Source organism: Pecten maximus, chromosome 8 (assembly GCF_902652985.1).
Source record: "Pecten maximus chromosome 8, xPecMax1.1, whole genome shotgun sequence".
NCBI classification, from domain to species: Eukaryota; Metazoa; Mollusca; class Bivalvia; order Pectinida; family Pectinidae; genus Pecten; species Pecten maximus.
In genome coordinates, this window is record NC_047022.1 from 39,330,537 (window position 1) to 39,354,899 (window position 24,363).

At 38.9% G+C, this 24,363-nt stretch overlaps 1 protein-coding gene and 1 long non-coding RNA gene across 2 annotated transcripts; both read right to left on the reverse strand.

Moving 5' to 3' along the window:
• Positions 1-10,826: 10,826 nt before the first annotated feature.
• LOC117333694 lies at positions 10,827-11,423 on the reverse strand. Its single transcript, XR_004533987.1, has 3 exons — positions 11,398-11,423; positions 11,163-11,234; positions 10,827-11,065 (listed from the first exon to the last, which is right to left on the reverse strand). It is a non-coding gene; the product is annotated as an uncharacterized LOC117333694 (long non-coding RNA).
• Positions 11,424-13,168: 1,745 nt separating this feature from the next.
• LOC117332077 (G-protein coupled receptor 161-like) lies at positions 13,169-17,655 on the reverse strand. Its single transcript, XM_033890965.1, has one exon. It carries the CDS (start codon positions 16,281-16,283, stop codon positions 15,012-15,014), a length of 1,272 nt encoding a protein of 423 aa, XP_033746856.1. The 5' UTR covers positions 16,284-17,655; the 3' UTR covers positions 13,169-15,011.
• Positions 17,656-24,363: the final 6,708 nt, after the last annotated feature.

Genomic DNA, 24,363 nt, shown 5'->3' on the forward strand with positions numbered 1-24,363 from the left:
ACCTCTGACCCCGTACCGATTAAAATGACCCACACAATTGTCCTTAACCTCTGACCATGAACCGACTAAAATAATCCACACAATTGTCCTCAACCTCTGACCCTTTACCGACTAAAATAATCCACACAATTGTCCTCAACCTCTGACCCTTTACCGACTAAAATAATCCACACAATTGTCCTCAACCTCTGACCCTTTACCGACTAAAATAATCCAGACAATTGTCCTCAACCTCTGACCATGTACAGACTAAAATAATCCAGACAATTGTCCTCAACCTCTGACCCTTTACCGACTAAAATAATCCACACAATTGTCCTTAACACCTGACCCTGCATCGATAAATTGACCCACAGAATTGTCCTTTACCTCTGACCCTGTACCGACTAAAATAATCCAGACAATTGTCCTCAACCTCTGACCATGTACAGACTAAAATAATCAACACAATTGTCCTAAATTTCCGGGCCTGTTCTAACTAAAAAAAATCCGCATAATTATCCTAATCGTTTTGACCTGTACTGACTCAGGGTCTTTCTTATCCTTTGTGTATTTTTTTGTCTCGTGAACGATTTTAAAACCTGAACTTACATCTTTGATTTCATGAAAATAGTTGGTCTTCACCAGACCAACAATGTCTGAATAGTTCGGACATACAGAAACATATCTGGTTTTTTAACATCGAAACATGTCCGTGGAGAGTTTCAACTGACACTTGATGTCTTATCGTAAGCTAGACAATAGTTGAAATGTCTTGGGCTATGACTGGTGATTTTGCGGCGGTGCTGAATGTCTGATAAATACGTATCTAACTTCACTAAGTGCGTTGAGAGTTTTTTGGACGAGGGTGTTCAGTGTGGTAGGTTTCGGTTGGTGGTGACGTAAGCTATAGTCACATATCAACACTGTGAGGTACATATGTAGCTTGGAACATTGGTATATCAAACGTAAACACTGAAATGTCGAATATATACCGTAATACTGTTTGTTTTTTGTTTTGTTTGTTTTGTTTGTTTTTGTTTTTGTTTTTTGAAAAACGCTGTCGAAATTGGGCATGTCGGGTTTGAAGAAAGTACCATACACTTAGAATGTATCAGTGTGTCCTCCAGATCATGTTTACACAGCACGAGATCACATGTACCTGTAAAACGCCCCTACAAAAATACACAGACATTTCCTACAAAACAAAACTCGTTATATGATTTATAAACTTAGAAACAGTGATATTTGTACCGACAACATCATTTCGTTGGACTGGTATGAAGATAGATTGTGAGCGTAGGTAGATTTTTAAGAGTGGGTGTTCATACGAGGACAACCAATATATTATACATTTATGTTTTCTCACTTGAGGAGGAATATCATCCTGCGACAGTAATGTTTGTGCTTTGACAGTCAACATCATTTGTTTTTGTCTGTTGATTTATCACGACTGGGCTAGCAGAGACCAAAGCAATACATTTCATATTCCTAAATGTCCTATTCCTCCCCCTCGTTTTACCATGACAACGAGTTCTATGTGTTCAGTATATTTGTCATGGTGATAATTTAGAGGAGTGGAATAACACAAAACTGAAACGAGGAAGAATCGTGGCTAAATCGTGATCACATAAAAGCAATACATTTAACAGACACTAAACATTTTCAAGCTAAAATTTAAAAAAAAACGATTTAACATATTTGTAACAGAAAGGATTCTAGTCTTATTACTGTTTACAATTCAATTAAAAGTCCTAGTATGTAAATACCCCGCAGGTGTAGAACGATCATTCGAAACAGCATTTACTCCATCGCCGAAGACTTAATCCATTTTCTTTGCCATACGAATGGTAGCCATTTTCTATATCATAGTCCAACAGCAGATGCGGTCAAAGATCGTTTCCATCAGTCCGTTTTCAATTTACACCAATTCTCACAGACAGCGCCATCAAGACACGACTGCTGTCGGACGCTGCTGTCGTAGCCTCAAGGTTTCCTTGACTACCAGCCAGGGAAGATGATGTGAGAATTATTGCTTTGTTTACGTAATTGTTTTCGACGTAGCCGGTTTTGATATCATCAACATAAACACAAAAGTAACACCCACAAAATAATACGTTCAAAATTGATAAATCAAGAAACTTGAACTAACAACTTGCAAACAAACTAAGACCAGGTGCTCTGAAAGAAATAGCGTCTTCTGCTTCATCCACGACACGTTAGTAAATCGGGGTATTGCCACGTTGCAAAAATTAGAGCCATGATGGTAACACAGGGACTTCAAGGTGTACCTCACACACTACAGTTGTAGATATCAAACGAGAAAATATTTGCACATTCTCGAAACCATGTGTTATTAATTTATGATAAGTAGGTGACATATTTCACTTCAATTGGTATATTGGGTAAGTCGGGAAATGACAGTATTACAAAGGAGAAAATGATCACAATTGTCATACATCGTAGTGGTAAGCTGTCTTTGATGGTTAGATCGAGGAATAAGCGATAGATGTATAAGTCTGGGATACGTTCACGTTGACATCATATATCAGACGGCCAATTTGTATACAGGACTTTGTGGAGTATTCGTTAACTATTCAGACAAGGTAATCAGTCTCATATGACCACAGGCCGGCGAAAAGAACAGACTTTAGAAGAAGCGAGAGCTACATTGTAAGCTAAAGTATAGTATTACAACATATTATAATGTTCAACATTTGATTTAGAATAGCGTCTGCCCTAACAGAGCCACACACACCTACGCGATACAAGTAAGTCAGGATGGTATCATCGCCCACTGTAGACATGTGAGACATGAACCACTCTACGGCAGTTTGATACTAACAGTGCCACTCCTTTTTTAATCTTTCATTCTTCTTGTTTTAAAATGCAGTAAAACCACGCTGGTAATAGTTGTCATTATTATGATGGTATCGTGTACTACACGCCCTACTGCGGAGGCACGTTCGTTGGATTTTAATCCTGAGTACTGCAGTCGCCATGGAATTATTTTGGCAAATGAAAATGTGGCATCTCTCTGTTTTTGTGTTTTAATTTGCTTTTCAATTGTCTGTTTGTTTGATTTATTGTTGTTGTTGACAATCTGTTCGATGTCTTAATCAGGCTGATATAAATAACAAAATGGAACAGAAAACAATAAAACCAGGATTAGTTCAAATTAATTTATTTGTTTCTGATATAAAAAATAACATACAACTTGTTATAAATACCCGTCCGACAAAAATTCCCCAACAACCCGCCTTCATGCGGGCATTACAAGTTTTCTACAAATTCTCTCCTTAAATTCAGTCATTGTTTACACCCTCTGGACGTTCAAACACACGGAACAAAACACATTTTTGGCCAGCAAAAATGTCCGTGTTGAAAATATTTACTAGCTTTTGGAGCCAAAAATTTAAAATGTAGATGTTTCGAAGTGTTTGTGTAAAATATAAATGTTTGCATTAAAAAATTATGTGTACTGAATTGTGTTGCAAAATGAAATCGTTTTAAAAATGTGATATCGTGGTCAGCAAACGTAGCTCGTTTAATATCGTGTATATAGTGTAAACAAAGTATCTCAAATTATATACGTGTGCTGAGGTGTATGCGAAATGAGATCTTCTACAATGTGTAATGATGTATATCTATCAGCCAGCAAGTATAATAAGTGCATTTATGTAAAAAATGGGTATAGATTCATGAAAAATTTAAACCTTATCAATTTTACAGAAATGCCTTGTCGACTTAATCAATCACTCTTGTTGGCCCGTATGGAAGCGTGTCAAGGGCCTTGTTATGAGTGGAATTATACGGGGATAACCGGGTTACCCTGGTAACAGGTAAGTACGATACCACTACCGATCAGGTATGTACAGTTTGTATGTCTATAATCATTATTGGAAAGGTAGATGTATTAATTTTTGCTTAATTTCAAATCAATTGATTTTTTCTACAGAGATTATTATTGTTTTCACGCCACAAAATACTAACAAGCCTAACATATATATACTTCTCAATCGACTTGTATATGGCTCAACGTAATTGTAGTAGTGTTGGCCGTCACCTCCGGATTTCATTAGAATTGAACAATTAATACAAGAATAGCAAAGGTGGGATAACACTTGCCAGCCGTGCACAGACACCCAAAACTACATTGTATGTCTTGGAATGGTGATAATGAACAGTGTCTACCACACAGTCTGCATTTTATAGGACATTCTAAAACTTGCCAGATGTTCAAGTTGCAATTTTTCAAAATCTTAAGAAATGTGGTGTTAAAAAGGTTAATAATTGTGAAGACTTCGTAATTCAAACTTTTTAAGAAAAACATGAATACAAAAATGTTGTGATACTTTTAACAGTGGTTGGTGTCAAGGCTAAGGTCAATGGAATAAATCTGGAGTGATATAACAAAATACCAGTCACCCATTTATATATGACTCTACGCCATCGCATTGATCGATAATTGATTGGTTAACAAACTTAAAAATAAAAAAGAGTTGTTTATAATAAAATTGTATACACAGTTTAAACAACTTTCTGACAAATTAGCACAACTTCTATTGTTCAAAAGTGTATATATCACACACGTCTTTTGGTAATCGGCTTTTGTCGTAAGACATGATTCACAATCCTGAACAGCCGATTGTATTGTTTAGCACTAGGTTCAGTGTATTGTTTACAACATTGATCAAAAATACAAAATATTCTCATACAATTAGCACCGTCACAATAATAAGTATTATCCTGCATATTCAGTACTTTTAAAATTACAAGAACTGTAACAAAACTGTCGTGAATAGACACTATAATATTACCTCAAAACAACGAAAACAAAAGCACTATACGTCAACTCCTACAGAAGTACAGACATATCACGTCTAAATCCATAAAAACACTAAAATCTTAGTTACTCTTAATAGTATAACAAATTTGGACCAATTCTTTAATTGGATATCGACACACTGTAATACTATTGTAAAATACCAGTTCGGCAAAAGATTCCAAATCGGCGTCAAAATCACTACCTACCAGCATAAGCGTCTGATTCTGGTTAGTATTAATAGGAAAAATAATATTAGCCTTACTCCTTGTATAAAGTATGAGTAGGGTATAATATTTTTTTCTATTATTACTAACCAGAAGCAGACGCCTGTGCTGCCAGTAACGCTCGCCTTACGCCTTTACAAGAGCGCCACCTTCACGAAGACCTGGAACACATTCTTCAGGGCGATATGACAGTGGCCTCACACAATGGCCAGAACACCATCTTGTGGACAACCAATGTTACTGAATAGCTATTGATGTCCTTCAAGGGTATAACCACTAGCAAAGGATATCAGCCAGAAACATACCATCTATGGATTTACAATTACTTCTTTTGATAGAAAATATTGATTATTCAAAAATAATTGGATCATACGTTGTAAACAAGGTCGTAAACAACTAATATTACCACGATAACGCAAAATAATAAACGTTATCTTCTCATCAGTTACTAAAGCAATCAATACGTCATCAATACCACAGCTAGTCAAGGTAAAAACGAATCAGGAGTAAATAGGGGTTACACATTCATATCATTATACAACAAATTCGTGGGACATTAATATGCCAGATTCGTGGGACATTGATATGCCAGATTCGTGGGACATTGATACATCACAGTCGTGGGCCATTTGTCCTCAATAACTCACCATCGCATTTAATCAAATTATCGAGAACAAAAAAATTATCCTCAACTTATATTTTGGAAACGTTGCCTTGATTCTGGAACACCAAAACGTAAACTGTTGTCTTAGTTTTTAACACAGCGTCATGGTATGTTTCTGACTTTCTGGCCCTTTCATTTTAAACCTATCTTACCCAAGGAACTTTTCTAAGAAATCTATTTTCCAGTCTAGCTGTGTCCTCGTACGTGATGATGGTATCGGTGACATACATAGGTTACTGTAAAGTACCAATAACGAACACCGATACAGACTATTAAACAACATCAAAATGGCAACCCAAAGTGTTGTAGAATAAGTACAACAGTTATATATACATGTATCATACGTTTGCATATTGCATAATCGTACACAATTTTTCACAATTTTCAATACATTTTGTTTTTCAAAAACAATATTCAGAATTTTTAATTATACAATATTTGTTCTAAAAATTCGTCACAACAAATAAGTTTAACATTGATTGTCTCACATTTGTTCGTCAAATATATTGTCCTTCCATTAAAACAAAGGATGATGTAGAGCGACTACGGGCAATGATGTGATGGTCGGTATTATAGTTGGCCAGGGACTGGTACGTTATTATTAAATAGGTATCAATATGCCAGTGTAAGTATGTTATTATGTTTTAATTGTTCACAATTGATAATCCACCGAACAGCTTTCTTTGCCTTTTAAAGCCATTACAAGTAAAGCACAGCCAATTTTAGCATTGAACATAAAACGTCGTTTTTGAAAAATAATAATCCACACTATATATTATCGTGTATAGTGTCAAATGGAAAATGTTGTTAAAAAAACCTCCGATTAAAAGAATAATGCTAAAAGACAGAAAAACATTGATATGCTCAAACGAAGTTCATGACCGGAAAAGAATGTCTAGTCGGATAAAGAGTGTATGCTACATCCCGAATGTTTGATAATTTATTCACACTTGGTAAATCCGGTTATCGAAACCGTGGCCTGCTATTGATCGTGTAAAAAGATGTAACTTGAGAACAAGTGCAGACGAATCTGTTCTAAATTGAATTTTAAGTTTCGCGGCATGTATCACGTTAATCGTCTGTGAGTTGACTCAGAATTGACAAGCCTTACTTAATTTGTACAGGAGGGAATGTAATAAACGTTAAATAGTTGTACCCGATTGTATGGATCCTTTTATATTAGTTTATGAAAACGTTTATTCTATTGCAAAAGGAAGATAAATGTAAGCTCATTTTACTGGCTAATTTAGCCGACCAAATCTAGTTAACAACACATAAGGACATTCTGGTGTGTTTAGTGATATACTAGCGGTACTCTGACTAGTGCTGGCATGATTATACACCCGTGTAATCGCTATATATCAGGTACTTTTCTTGTCTATTTGCTTCGTCCACACGGTAACATAAAAAAGTGATTCCAACAGACTCGACTAAACCGGCAGACATTTACATTTAAATTAGCCAGTTTTACAGCATTTGAAGCCGAGGAGAATTTTCGATAACGACTGTTTTAACCTTTCAAAGTACGCCTTCCAATACAAAAAGCACAAGAGAGCACTCTAATCGATATAAGTATATATATTTGAGTATATTCGACGACATTCACGTGTATGGTGATTCTTTTTACACTAAACAACCTTTTATTAACGTGAAGAGTCAGCACTGGTTCCTTATACAGCCGTTCTTAAAAACGAATGGTCTACAACAAGCTCTTAATTTAAACGTTCTCCAACACCAGGTGTCTAATCGAATTCTTTATATAGACGTTCTCAAACACGAGGAGTCAGACACGTGTTCTTAATATAATTATTCGCGCACGTGAGGAGCAAAACATCTTTTTCATATAGACGTTCTCAAACGTGAGTGTTTCCCAAAACGCCCTAAATAAAAGCATTCGTTAAGGCGAGTTTTAAACATGCTCTAAATATTGACGTCCATAAACATGAGGATCCTGAAAACGTCCTTAATATAAACCTTTATTAATGATACAGTCCTTAATATAGACCTTTATTAATGGTACAGTCCTTAATTAAAACCTTTATTAATGATACAATACTAACCCAACCCAATGTATGTGATAAGTTGTGCTTATGCATGGTGATCAGGCTTTCGCAAGACTACAGGAGACAGATTTAAACAGAATTACTTGTCTAAAAAAATCACCGGCGCTTTAAAAACAAATTAAGAGATACACAATTTAAAATGTAATCGAGTACCACATCTAAGAAAAAAGTAATAAACAATTAGCATTATTTTTGAAATATTGAGGTTTTCACTACATTGCGTTCGGGAGTATGGAAGAATATTGAAAGGGCACTATTAGAGTCTGACGACCGAGACGTGCGACCTCCCAAGACTCCAACATCCGGTCATTCAAATGCATGAACTATCAAAATTCAAGAAACAGCAAAATTTTCAGTGCAAAATGAATCAAACCATTTCTTTAATTATCTTCTTTTCGAACCATTTTGTTAACTGTTTTCGTCAATGAGACCCCGCCAGCGCCAACTTGTGCTTTAGGTAAAATTTGGCTGTTCTAATAAACTCTGTTCAAACGGCGTGTATAAGGTTATTTACCTTTCAGATGTATGAAATGCCGTAATTACCAAGTGTGAATATAAGATTTTTTGTTGTTGTACCTGTATCTAAGTGTATTTATGTTGTGGTAACTACATATTTTACAGGTGCGAAAGATGTAGTTACCCGGATGTAAATACTCTTCGATGCAGGTAAAGCAAATACTTCAGTGTATTGTGTTTAAAAGCATTGTTTATAAGAAAGTGCCATGGATATATCAACTCATATCAAAACACTAGCAAAGGGAAGCGTGTTCGATACTCTTAAAATATTTTTTTTTCTATTCATCAGCAAATATGAATGAAACTCCTCACATTCAAACCAGTTTGGCCTATTCAAAGTTAATGCAATAACAATCACAAATAATGGTAAAGGTGAAAAAAATGTCAAATATTTGATGTCATGAATATGGCCAACGTCAAAACCTGTTAAAATCAAAATATTTAAATATTGGTTAAAAAAACCCAACCTTTTATGTATTTAAAAAAACCCGTTGACAACATCAAACGTGTAGCGTACTATACTTTAGTGTATTTCATATTGCTGGTGATATAAAACCCTGACAAACTACATCAATTATTGATAAATGTGGTAATTCGCCGGATGTTTTATGACTGTCGGGTAAAACATTACCGACGATATGGCAAGTTCTGGACAATATTGATCAACGCACTATCGACAACGGCCGTATTGTTTAGGCAGCGTCTGATGGATCTACAGACTTATCTGTTGGTATTATATCAAATATATTAAGATAATTGACCATATTAGGATTGAAAAAAAGTCACTTAAGCAAATACGAGTATGAACATTATAAATACTGTAAGCCTCTGGAATAGAGGATGCCCTGTAGTTGTGGGGACCTGTTCCACGACGGATACTAACCTCCCGACACTTTTGCCCTCCGAGCCATTGGCATGCTTCATTAAACGGAACTCGGCAAATTTGGGTCATCGATTTTGCAATAAAGGGGTTTTTATTTTCATTAATAACGATGCTAACCTCCAATTCAAAGGCATAACGTTACCATCTTTCACCGCTGACAACCCATATTATAAAATGTGTCGTGCTCTTACTCTGGAACGTTTCCTCGCACCATTTACACCAAAACATTTGATATAGTAACACTACATAAGCGGGTATCAACAAAAGAAATACACCTTTAGAGACGATTTGATGTTGACTCGACCAAAAATGCCCCGATTTTGACCGACGAACGTGATACCGATATTGACTGACGATAGTGATACCGATATTGACCGACGATATTAGACCCAATATTGCGACTGCAGAACTCCCAAAGTTGCATTTTAAATTTTGAGAATGGGCTTACAAGGATTATTTGACAATTATATTGGAAGTTTCTTGAAAATAATCTTTTGGGGTTACTTAAAATTGACAATTTAGGGTGACCGACGAGCGTACTGTTGATGTACTGAGATTTTAAAGTAACAATTTAAGATGATTTGAAAGCAATCATTAAACAGACTTGGGTTCTACTGTTTGAGACCATTAGAAGATGAAGCCAAGCCTACCATTTAGAGTTTCTGTAATGGCGGCTATATCATGCGTCACGTGACCGATAATAAATCCTTTACCGGCAATACCATACCCTAGTATGATAATAATCCATGGTAATCTAGCTTCGGCTTTCTCCAGGCAAAATCAAATTAATGTAAAATAAGCCCATTTTATAGCGCTAATCATCATTAAATCCTCCCAGCATTGTTTTACAACGAGTAAACAGTTGCTATTTTTGTACAGAAAGCAGTTAACATCTACAATTTATATTGAATCTCTATTAAAAAAAAGATGAGAAAAAAATATCATTTTAAAAACTAATCAATATTGTTCCTAAAAAACGATACATCACTCGGAGAAGAGATAAAAGATAAGCAGTTTCCTTTGTTTTCTTAATAATTTCCCTAGAAATCAATAAGGAGTTACGACAGTCTGGGGTCTATATCACGGTCTGTCCGACTCTGAGTGCCGTCGAGTACACGCGGACCGAGATACCGAGGAACATTCACTGACCAAACATATCTAGGGATGTTACCATCGACTTGGTACGGACAATTATCGACAGTCAAGTACTGTACCGTCTGTAGAGTAAACTTTACATATGGTGTCTGAATATACCCAGCTCAAGAAACATGTTGTACTCATGGGCAACATTGTAGTCACGCACGTGTATATACAGAGATAACTCCGTGCAAAAAGGTCATATCGTCATGTTAATGCAAGTAACTTAATCCCGTTTGCAAAATAATAAAACAAAAACCCGCTCAAAGGGAAAGAAAATCAATCATGAAAAGGCACGCAAAATTGATAAGCGCACAAGGAACATGTGGAGAGTTACCCGTCCGAAGGAACAAGTACGCATGCTCTCAGGGTACAAGTGCGTCTGTCTGAGGGTACAATCAGAACGTCTGTCTGAGGGTACAAGTAAGTCTGTCTGAGGGTCAACAAGTACCTCTGTCTGAGGGTACAATCAGTACGTCTGTCTGAGGGTACAACAAGTACGTCTGTCTGAGGGTACAATCAGAACGTCTGTCTGAGGGTACAAGTAAGTCTGTCTGAGGGTCAACAAGTACCTCTGTCTGAGGGTACAATCAGTACGTCTGTCTGAGGGTACAACAAGTACGTCTGTCTGAGGGTACAACAAGTACCTCTGTCTGAGGGTACAACAAGTACCTCTGTCTGAGGGTCAACAAGTACGTCTGTCTGAGGGTACAACAAGTACGTCTGTCTGAGGGTACAATCAGTACGTCTGTCTGAGGGTACAACAAGTACCTCTGTCTGAGGGTACAATCAGAACGTCTGTCTGAGTGTCAACAAGTACGTCTGTCTGAGGGTCAACAAGTACGTCTGTCTGAGGGTCAACAAGTACGTCTGTCTGAGGGTACAACAAGTACGTTTGTCTGAGGGTACAAGTACGTCTGTCTGAGGGTACAACAAGTACCTCTGTCTGAGGGTACAAGTACGTCTGTCTGAGGGTACAACAAGTACCTCTGTCTGAGGGTACAACAAGTACGTCTGTCTGAGGGTACAACAAGTACGTCTGTCTGAGGGTACAAGTACGTCTGTCTGAGGGTACAAGTACGTCTGTCTGAGGGTACAAGTACGTCTGTCTGAGGGTACAACAAGTACGTCTGTCTGAGGGTACAACAAGTACCTCTGTCTGAGGGTACAATCAGAACGTCTGTCTGAGTGTCAACAAGTACGTCTGTCTGAGGGTCAACAAGTACGTCTGTCTGAGGGTACAACAAGTACGTCTGTCTGAGGGTACAACAAGTACGTCTGTCTGAGGGTACAACAAGTACGTCTGTCTGAGGGTACAATCAGTACGTCTGTCTGAGGGTACAACAAGTACGTCTGTCTGAGGGTACAACAAGTACCTCTGTCTGAGGGTACAACAAGTACCTCTGTCTGAGGGTACAACAAGTACGTCTGTCTGAGGGTACAACAAGTACGTCTGTCTGAGGGTACAACAAGTACCTCTGTCTGAGGGTACAACAAGTACGTCTGTCTGAGGGTACAACAAGTACCTCTGTCTGAGGGTACAACAAGTACCTCTGTCTGAGGGTACAACAAGTACGTCTGTCTGAGGGTACAACAAGTACCTCTGTCTGAGGGTACAAAAAGTACGTCTGTCTGAGGGTCAACAAGTACGTCTGTCTGAGGGTACAAGTACGTCTGTCTGAGGGTACAACAAGTACGTCTGTCTGAGTGTCAACAAGTACGTTTATCTGAGGGTACAATCAGTACGTCTGTCTGAGGGTACAACAAGTACGTCTGTCTGAGGGTACAAGTACGTCTGTCTGAGGGTACAACAAGTACGTCTGTCTGAGGGTACAATCAGAACGTCTGTCTGAGGGTACAACAAGTACCTCTGTCTGAGGGTACAACAAGTACGTCTGTCTGAGGGTACAACAAGTACCTCTGTCTGAGGGTACAACAAGTACCTCTGTCTGAGGGTACAACAAGTACGTCTGTCTGAGGGTACAAGTACGTCTGTCTGAGGGTCAACAAGTACCTCTGTCTGAGGGTACAACAAGTACCTCTGTCTGAGGGTACAACAAGTACCTCTGTCTGAGGGTACAACAAGTACCTCTGTCTGAGGGTACAACAAGTACGTCTGTCTGAGGGTCAACAAGTACCTCTGTCTGAGGGTACAAGTACGTCTGTCTGAGGGTACAACAAGTACGTCTGTCTGAGGGTACAACAAGTACGTCTGTCTGAGTGTCAACGAGTACGTCTGTCTGAGGGTACAACAAGTACCTCTGTCTGAGGGTACAACAAGTACGTCTGTCTGAGTGTCAACAAGTACGTCTGTCTGAGGGTACAACAAGTACGTCTGTCTGAGGGTACAACAAGTACGTCTGTCTGAGGGTACAACAAGTACGTCTGTCTGAGTGTCAACGAGTACCTCTGTCTGAGGGTACAACAAGTACGTCTGTCTGAGGGTACAACAAGTACGTCTGTCTGAGGGTACAACAAGTACCTCTGTCTGAGGGTACAACAAGTACGTTTGTCTGAGGGTCAACAAGTACGTCTGTCTGAGGGTACAACAAGTACCTCTGTCTGAGGGTACAACAAGTACCTCTGTCTGAGGGTCAACAAGTACGTCTGTCTGAGGGTCAACAAGTTCCTCTGTCTGAGGGTACAACAAGTACCTCTGTCTGAGGGTACAACAAGTACCTCTGTCTGAGGGTACAACAAGTACGTTTGTCTGAGGGTCAACAAGTACGTCTGTCTGAGGGTACAACAAGTACGTCTGTCTGAGGGTACAACAAGTACGTCTGTCTGAGGGTACAACAAGTACCTCTGTCTGAGGGTACAACAAGTACCTCTGTCTGAGGGTACAACAAGTACGTCTGTCTGAGGGTACAACAAGTACGTCTGTCTGAGGGTACAACAAGTACGTCTGTCTGAGGGTACAACAAGTACCTCTGTCTGAGGGTACAACAAGTACGTTTGTCTGAGGGTCAACAAGTACGTCTGTCTGAGGGTACAACAAGTACCTCTGTCTGAGGGTACAACAAGTACCTCTGTCTGAGGGTCAACAAGTACCTCTGTCTGAGGGTACAAGTACGTCTGTCTGAGGGTACAACAAGTACGTCTGTCTGAGGGTACAAGTACGTCTGTCTGAGGGTACAACAAGCGATGGTAAGCATGGTCGTTCCCGGTAATTACATTTTATACATCGAGGTCAATGATGTTACTTATAGTGATACCTTTGTTTACCGCGAGGTCGGAGGTCCTGAGGTCATTCCCAGTAATATCATCAGATACCTTGGGGTTATACCAGGTCATAATCCTTGTAATTTGATAGAACGGCTCGAGGCAATGTGAGGTCAGTCTGAGTGATTACATTTGATTACATTACTACAGTGGCCATGCTTTACGAATGGTTGTTACGTTAGGAAGGAACTAACCCTCACCGCTATCATTACTCAGCGAACTGTTCGAAGACTGATATTAATTTAAACCACATTTGTGTATAGTGACGCAATACTGTATAGATCCGTCCGCCATAAGAACAGGCGCCATTTATTCCGAAATGGCGAACAGTGTAGAACTACTGTGCTGATGATCAGATTTCGGTAGCGCTCTGATCTGTGCCGGTTTTCCTCAATGTATTATGAGAGGACGACCATTTTTAAGTTAAGCATCAACAGTCACAGCTAGAGTTCAACTTAGATGTTGCGCAGTTGATTTAACTTGAACGTTATTTACAGGCCGTTTAAACTTTTAACACAAATCAAGATTCCAAAACATTATCACTAGTAACATGACTCATTTTTGAACAATTTAAACTGATCAGTCACTACAAGTTTCAGCGATAATTGATTAAAGAATCTAGATTTGTTTTCAACGAAATTAAAAACGTTATACGTTGATGTGAGCTTAAATCAATAATCACGTACTGGATTGAGTTCTAGTTTGATTAGAGAGGAGCTAATTAACATAATTTGATTAGAACTATTTAGCGAGTATTGACTCGTACATCGCTAAGTGATCGGTGTGTTTCAGGTTTAGGCTAACATAGAGAGTAATTGGCCTCACTGCGCCTTGATCAATATTGCAGAAAATGTCAATATACAGTATAAACATACACATATATAAATGTATATCGGTGCATCATCTGACTGGTGACAAACTAAAATGACGGACACATGATGACTGATATTTCAGCTGGACTTTGATAATCCAGACAAAAACAAAATGGAACTTCCTAATCCAAAATCCATGTAAAATATTATGGATCCTCTTATAGCAGAACCTAGCTCTAAAATATGTACGTTTCATTAATCAATGGTGACGTGTACTGGCCTTATCTATTTAAAGTATTGTCTGGACAAACAATATTCTGCTGAATAATTCATCAACATGCTTATAAATTTGCTGTTTACATCAACTACAGGGAATGATATAACAAGATTGATAACGTCATCGTAGACACAAATACGGATGACGATAACTCAAATAACTGTTAATTGATGATAAACACAACAGGTTGCTGTACCTAGCATGTCGTTAAAACAAATATCACAAAATGTTACATCTTATTTTTACAGTCAACACCGAACAAAAAAACATACAAGCATGACTGCAAATACCATCGAAATGGTTTAACACAATATTTGAGATCATCTCGGAATGATTTACATACAATATAATGACATAATTAAAAATAGGGACAATCTATCTACCTGGCCAAACGATGACATATTATTCATGCTCTCATGGAAGCAAGGCTAGGTACGTGCACCAGTGACGTCAGTGTGTTGGATTTTTTTGGCGGTGGATTTTTCTCGTCCAGATCCGACTCCGTGCTACTCTGTCGTATGATACCTTCCTTGACAGCAGCACACACACTTCCTCTTCGCGACTCGTTGATGTAGTCTTCATGTTCTCTTCTCAGACCAAGAATAATTTTGAGTTGCTGTCGAGCTAGGTTACTTCTAAACACGTATACAAAAGGGTTGACGGCACAACTCGACATAGCCAGAAGTATGGAAATGAGTTCTGAGATGGGATATATGACACTCGGGTCACTGAGAACTGATTCTAGCACTATTATTATAAAGTAGGGTACCCAACAAATAATGAAAGTTGACACGACGAGTAGACTGGTAAGTGCCGTCTTCCATTCGTCCTTATGCCATGGCAATGGTCCAATACGACTCGACGAGCTAACACGCCGGGTCAAAATTGGCGCCGTACTCGAGCGCCGTCTACCGTCCCTTAACGGAGTCTGAGTCCCGTCCTCTATACTGTTAGAAGGTACTATACTATTACGCCTAGTTCGTTCAAAATTGTTTTTCGCCGAGCGAAATATGGCTATATAGGAACCCACAAGTACGATGAGAGGCAGAATAAAAGTGACCACGACCAGATAAAGTGTGTAATACCGAGCAAACGAATCTTTATTCATCCAAAGTACAGTACACGATGCCTTGTCCTCCTGGTACACATAGCTGTTCCACCCAAGCAGGGGTGGAAGTGACGCAATCACCGCGCCACCCCAAACGGAAATGATCATTGCAACGGAACGCTTTGAAGTAACTCGCATAGTATAATGCAAAGGCATAGCAACAGCACAATACCTGTCAATTGAAATAGCCACAAGTGTTAGTGTACTGGCGGCAAACGTCGTGTTCATCAAAAATCCAGTACCGCGACATACCGTATCTCCAAATATCCATTCCTTAGAGATGAGGGAGGCAAACATAAACGGCATGACGAATAATGTGTTGAGACAGTTACATACAGAAAGGTTCAGTATGAAGCGATTGGAGATCGTTAGAAGTGCCGGACGTTTGACAAATATCAAAAACACCAGCATATTTCCGGCAATGCTGGACAGAAAAATCACCAGTAGAGATACAGACGTCAGTACTAGTTTTAAAGTCCGAAACGTATTGATGTCTGTCTGACATCCGTTCAGCACAAAGACACCCGTGGTAGACTGAACGTCCGAACCATTACAGCTTGTGTTTTCCATATTGGTTTCTAACAGCTCACTAGATAAAGGATTTCAAGAACTTCAGTCCCACGTAGACTTTTCAAATGTTTGTCTACATCAATCGTTTAGAATGTCGAGGTAAGCTGCTTCCGGAAACTTGAAATGTTGCCGATTTCACTCCTGTCACTAGTAGGTTGCACGAGGGCAGTGTTGCCCTGTTTGGAACAGTGTGATCACTATCAGTCAGAAGAATCTCGGTGCCGTCCACTTAGTGATAATGTCCTCGTGACACAATTATCTCGACGTTCACTGGCTACCAAGTCAGGAAATGACAGTCGATTTCGTTATTCATTGACAATGGATCAGCTGGTCTCGATGTGTTCACCTCCTGGTAGAACAAAGCGTTGATGAGTTTAGCTAATTTCCTGCCTAAGGATCTTCAGACGATGGATATACCGGTGTGTCAGTGTGCCGGTGCTTCACGCCTTTGGGCTTCACTGGGTCAGGACTTGACCGAGGTGATGCGTCCCTAGTGGTCCCTAAACTCATTACAGTCGCGTGACATTCCTAACTGAAAATGATCAGGGTCGGGCAATCACGTGCAGTTTCCTTTAACTATAATAATAGCTAGTCTATACTCCCTAACCAGCAGTGACACACTGTCAGAACACCTCTATCGCTTCACACATCTAACAAGTTCACGTGATGTAATTTGGAATTACAAAGAATCCAAGTTATCTTAGCGTCAGAATATACTCCTTGAGGACAAAGTAGGCATATGTGCGATTCACATTCACTGATGAGTCGTCCACAAATTGTTTAAAACCCCTCTTATATATATTGTTTGTGGTTTTTTTCAAAACAAAAAGAACATTTTCATTAAAATGACTGTATCGAAAATATTCTCCGAAATCATGTATCTATTGACAAATACTATTTACCAATGAAACTTATATAGTATTATACCGTGTTACCATACTTAGGTAAGGAATAGGCGAATAAAATCCACAATCCTCGAGCTCGAATTATTTGTCCATACACTGCACATAGTTGAATACTGATCTTACCAATGTAGCTCAATTGCAGCCGTTATCCAGCAGTGATCGAGCAGGCTATTCACCAAACAGCCGCTCTCCTGTTGTGCTGTCTCTGTACTGGGCCCTGCGGAGCAGTATTACTTTCGGTCGATGCTGACGATGTGCTTGTTTGCTTTCGTCTGCTATGTATTGGCTACACAACCTTATATAACGGCTCTGCAGTACCGTCTGATGAGCATGTCAAGCTGCGCAGAGTACGGCGCTCGTGCATGTGCACGGTTCTACATTTGCGTGTCCGGTGTGTGATTCATCAATAGGAAAGATGAGAAGCTGTGGATGGAACAGTTTCACCAATGGCGGCTACAGTTGAGGGAAGGCCTGCAATAAATAATGAGACGATAAACTAATATTTCCTTCTATTCTATAACATTGACAAAATATATACAAGATGGCCTTACATCCTCAAAGCTAATATTGAATAATGTTTTGTCTTTTATAGTCATTAAATCTGTTTATTTCGTTCAAAAACTTATAAAAATTACATCGAAGCCTATATAAATCTGATGTGAAACCCTGTGTGTTAGACTTCTATGATGACGGGTTGTCTTATCACTCCTACCAATGACAAGGTTTCATGTTCTGTTTAATAAATGAGAAATATGTCGTCATGAAGTAATATAACGCTGTAATATTGATTATACTATGATGAGCAGTAATGACTCAAATTGCACATTTTTGCCACGCACTTGGAAATGAATACAAAGGTAAACATACATTAAAAAAAAAATTCAAGACTTTTCCGTGTGGCCTTTCTGCCTTCAAATGCTTCCTCGGAAGAGCTCGGTAAATCCTAATTGTTCACTTTATGCCACTCCCTAATTGCCAAATATTTATCAGATTCAAAAGCCAAAAATGGCGTGATCTAATGTTTGGAATCCTTTGAAAATTTGTATGTGGCTTAATATAGGAGTAAGCTATTCATGGAGTTCGTAGAGTGTATTATACAGCTAAACATAGTACACAAGTTTATTGGAATCCCGTTATATACCACAAACTTCACTACTTCGTTCTAACGGAATCAATACGTCTAGGTCCTACATGTATATCCTTTGATTTGGTATTGGGGAAAACTTCTGGTTGATAGCCAATACACTGATATCACCTGGGTAATCAACTATCATCTGTGAATTATTTATGCTAATTGATTATAATGGTATTTGTTAATTATCTGTTAGACCTCGATAAAGGTCCAGATCACGACCAAACATAAACTGGTTCCTTCACTCAACGATATCCTTTTTTCAATGACGTTTTGTTCTCATGCGATATACGTCACTGGATCAATACCGGGGACAGAAACACGCGCTCATCAAAACCTATCATATTGGGTCATACATACAGTTTGTCCCTCTTTGTTATAGATCGCGTATTCTATAAATCGTTATGTCGCCCTGTCGATAGTCTCGCGATCTCGCGTTATTTGTAGTCTATTTGGCGATATTTATGTTTTTATGTCGCATTTTGTTATATGACTCTGATATTTACTGTGTTCTGATTGGTAGGGGCCGTTTCGACAGGTCTTCACAAAATGCAATGTTAACTTGACATTGACAAATTCCTTCACGGGAGGTAGACAATGACTACAGATTTTTGTTTATTGGCCATGGAAGTATAAAATAGAGGCCTTTGTGTTTCTTTTTTCGAAATACACCATTCAAATGGTATATATCCGTGTTTTTGTTTCGCCAATCGACTTTTCTACAGAAGGAATTTCCCAGGATAAAAGGACCTACTGTAGGTGGCGCTTTACTTTGGTGTGAGGTTCGGCAGTATACGGCAGACCTACTGTAGGTGGCGCTTTACTTTGGTGTGAGGTTCGGCAGTATACGGTAGACCTACTGTAGGTGGCGCTTTACTTTGGTGTGAGGTTCGGCAGTATACGGTAGACCTACTGTAGGTGGCGCTTTACTTTGGTGTAAGGTTCGGCAGTATACGGTAGACCTACTGTAGGTGGCGCTTTACCTTGGTGTGAGGTTCGGCAGTACACAGAGTCAAGCGTTTCAGAGGAAGACTTTTTTTTTGAGAAATGAATGTTCATGATTGTGTTATTAAAAGATATCGATGTTTTCTAAACCTATATTCCACATTATGGCTAAAACCCTGGCTAATAGTACATTATAGAATGAGAAAGGTTGAACAAACTCTTGGTGAATATCTTTACTTTATATATTTATATAATCAAATTTCATAGAGATAAAACAAAAACAACAAAAAACAGAGTGTACTCTTGATACACCGCGAAGCTGTTTATGATGAAAGTACACTCATAAACTTTAATATTTAAGTGAATCCTTGCAATTCCATTTACTACAATCCTTGTGGAAAGTCACTTTTAATCATTCATACGCCGCTGTATCAGCCAATCAAAGGCGACGTTACAAACGGCCACGTCACCTTTTATGTCATATGAAAATGCTTGTTACAAGCAAGATCAAATTATTATGGATGATATTTTGGATAGCCAGTTACTGTGGATCAACAAGAGGATATTGAATGAGGGGTTATGAAAGACGGTTTGGGAACTTGGTAGCAACGATTTCAGAATAATAAAAAAGGGATTGTACAAAATACACAAGCGAAGGGCACATTGAATACCTGATATGCCAAATAAGGAGTTAAACTGCGCCACGTACATGTTAGAAATAGTACTGATATCTGGTATATCGACGATAAGCACATAACCTGCCCATGGCTTCCTAAAACACCTCATATTTCTTGAGTAAACATGACACATAACGTGTATCAGTATCTAGGACTAGATATACTCTGGGTTTAAAGATGACAGCATTTGTCAACAAAAGTGATATAACCATTTAGTAAAAGGACATGTAAACTAAAGTTGATCGTAGATTATCGCCAGGGTTTAGTGTCATCAAGAGAAAATGATTCAAAAGTTCTTGTATAATGTGAGATATGGTGATGCCTGGTTGTGACGTGTACACGGTCTTAACAGAGGTTGTGACGTGTACACACGGTCTTAACAGAGGTTGTGACGAGCACACACGGTCTTAACAGAGGTTGTGACGTGTACACACTGTCTTAACAGAGGCTATGACGTGTACACACGGTCTTAACAGAGGTTGTGACGTGTACACACGGTCTTAACAGAGGTTGTGACGTGTACACGGTCTTAACAGAGGTTGTGACGTGTACACACGGTCTTAACAGAGGTTATGACGTGTACACACGGTCTTAACAGAGGTTGTGACGTGTACACACGGTCTTAACAGAGGTTATGACGTGTACACGGTCTTAACAGAGGTTGTGACGTGTACACACGGTCTTAACAGAGGTTATGACGTGTACAAGCGGTCTTAACAGAGGTTATGACTTGTACACACGGTCTTAACAGAGGTTATGACGTGTATACACGGTCTTAACAGAGGTTATGACGTGAACACACGGTCATAACAGAGGTTATGACGTGTATACACGGTCTTAACAGAGGTTATTACGTGTACGCAAGGTCTTAACAGAGGTTATGAGGTGAACACACGATCGTAACAGAGGTTATGACGTCTACACACGGTCTTAACAGAGGTCATGACGTGTACAAGCGGTCTTAACAGAGGTTATGACTTGTACACACGGTCTTAACAGAGGTTGTGACGTGTACACGGTCTTAACAGAGGTTGTGACGTGTACACACGGTCTTTACAGAGGTTGTGGCGTGTACGTACACACGGTCTTAACAGAGGTTATGACGTGTACACACGGTCTTAACAAAGGTTATGACATGTACACACGTTTTAACAGAGGTTATGACGTGTACACACGGTCTTAACAGAGGTTGTGACATGTACACGGTCTTAACAGAGGTTATGACGTGAACACACGATCGTAACAGAGGTTATGACGTCTACACACGGTCTTAACAGAGGTCATGACGTGTACAAGCGGTCTTAACAGAGGTTATGACTTGTACACACGGTCTTAACAGAGGTTGTGACGTGTACACACGGTCTTTACAGAGGTTGTGGCGTGTACACACGGTCTTAACAGAGGTTATGACGTGTACACACGGTCTTAACAAAGGTTATGACGTGTACACACGTTTTAACAGAGGTTATGACGTGTACACACGGTCTTAACAGAAGTTGTGACATGTACACGGTCTTAACAGAGGTTATGACGTGTACACACGGTCTTAACAGAGGTTATGACGTGTACACGCGGTCTTAACAGAGACACAACTCGGCGAAAATTACAATATACTGCAATGAATCTGATAAAGCCCCGGATGAGAACCCTCCTGACAGCGCCTCCTTTACAGACCAGACAAGTATCCTTTTGTTGTCTCCGCTTACACAATCGAAACGAAATGGAGGGATTTTCCCCGGGGAAAACAGATGAAATCGAAAGGTAGCTGATACAGTGATGAGAATAACCACTTTGAAATATCACGTCAACAAAGTAGGGATGGCTTAAAATTTTACACGGAGAATATGACCAGGTGGTCCGGAAGGGTAAGCCGACTTTTGCTTCAAGCTCAAATGGAAACGATAAAATTTTCTCAAAGTGAGAGCCAGCCTCGTGATAGAAAGGATCCAACGGGTATCCAGGAAATACAATGTTTTCAAATTAGATCATGCTGCTAACTTCAAGACATGACCTGCATCAACCTGTATATCTCGAAACCTTGTGAGGTTTGCTTTTTGTCAGCAGTTGACTCCGTCACGGAAATCTTTATTTATGGAGCAAGTCCGTCCATGGATATATACTCATCTTTAAACTTCACAAAGAAACAAACGTGTCATTTACCTGAGGATAACAATGAATGTCTTAATAGATGTACATGTATTTATTAAAGAATCCTTGTGTATTGGACGTCTGTATGACATTGCTAAAGGATACAACTTTCCATACTGCCGATACCATTGTCATCATTTTACTGCCGATACCATTGTCATCATTTTACTGTCGATACCATTGTAATCATTTTACTGTCGATACCATTGTCATCATTTTACTGTCGATACCATGGTAATCATTTTACTGCCGATACCATTGTCATCATTTAACTGTCGATACCATGGTAATCATTTTACTGTCGATACCATTGTCATCATTTTACTGTCGATACCATTGTCATCATTTTACTGTCGATACCATGGTAATCATTTTACTGCCGATACCATTGTCATCATTTTACTGCCGATACCATTGTCATCATTTTACTGTCGATACCATTGTCATCATTTTACTGCCGATACCATTGTCATCATTTAACTGACGATACCATGGTAATCATTTTACTGTCGATACCATTGTCATCATTTTACTGTCGATACCATTGTCATCATTTAACTGTCGATACCATGGTAATCATTTTACTGTCGATACCATTGTCATCATTTAACTGTCGATACCATGGTAATCATTTTACTGTCGATACCATTGTCATCATTTTACTGTCGATACCATTGTCATCATTTTACTGCCGATACCATTGTCATCATTTAACTGTCGATACCATGGTAATCATTTTACTGTCGATACCATTGTCATCATTTTACTGTCGATACCATTGTCATCATTTTACTGTCGATACCATTGTCATCATTTTACTGTCGATACCATTGTCATCATTTTACTGCCGATACCATTGTCATCATTTTACTGTCGATACCATTGTAATCATTTTACTGTCGATACCATTGTCATCATTTTACTGTCGATACCATTGTCATCATTTTACTGCCAATACCATTGTCATCATGTTACTGTCGATACCATTGTCATCATTTTACTGTCGATACCATTGTCATCATTTTACTGTCGATACCATTGTCATCATTTTACTGCCCATACCATTGTCATCATGTTACTGTCGATACCATTGTCATCATTTTACTGTCGATACCATTGTCATCATTTTACTGTCGATACCATTGTCATCATTTTACTGTCGATACCATTGTCATCATTTTACTGCCCATACCATTGTCATCATTTTACTGTCGATACCATTGTCATCATTTTACTGTCAGTACCACTGTCATCATTTTACTGCCGATACCATTGTCATCATTTTACTGCCCATACCATTGTCATCATTTTACTGTTCATACTATGTCATCATTTTACTGCCGATACCATTGTCATCATTTTACTGCCCATACCATTGTCATCATTTTACTGTCGATACCATTGTCACCCATTTTACTGTCAGTACCACTGTCATCATTTTACTGCCGATACCATTGTCATCATTTTACTGCCCATACCATTGTCATCATTTTACTGTCCATACTATGTCATCATTTTACTGCCCATACCATTGTCATCATTTTACTGCCCATACCATTGTCATCATTTTACTGCCCATATCATTGTGATCATTTTACTGTCGATACCATTGTCACCCATTTTACTGTCAGTACCACTGTCATCATTTTACTGCCCATACCATTGTCATCATTTTACTGTCAGTACCATTGTCATCATTTTACTGTCGATACCATTGTCATCATTTTACTGTCGATACCATTGTCATCATTTTACTGCCGATACCATTGTCACCCATTTTACTGCCCATACCATTGTCATCATTTTACTGCCCATACCATTGTCATCATTTTACTGTCAGTACCATTGTCATCATTTTACTGCCCATACCATTGTCATCATTTTACTGTCCATACCATTGTCATCATTTTACTGCCCATACCATTGTCATCATTTTACTGTCGATACCATTGTCATCATTTTACTGTCGATACCATTGTCATCATTTTACTGCCGATACCATTGTCATAATTTTACTGCCCATACCATTGTCATCATTTTACTGTCGATACCATTGTCATCATTTTACTGTCCATACCATTGTCATCATTTTACTGTCGATACCATTGTCATCATTTTACTGTCCATACCATTGTCATCATTTTACTGTCGATACCATTGTCATCATTTTACTGTCGATACCATTGTCATCATTTTACTGTCGATACCATTGTCATCATTTTACTGCCGATACCATTGTCATCATTTTACTGTCGGTACCATTGTCATCATTT

Coding starts and splice junctions, on each gene's coding strand:
- LOC117332077 (XM_033890965.1), bottom strand. CDS start 16,283: ATGGAAAACACAAGCTGTAATGGTTCGGACGTTCAGTCTACCACGGGT.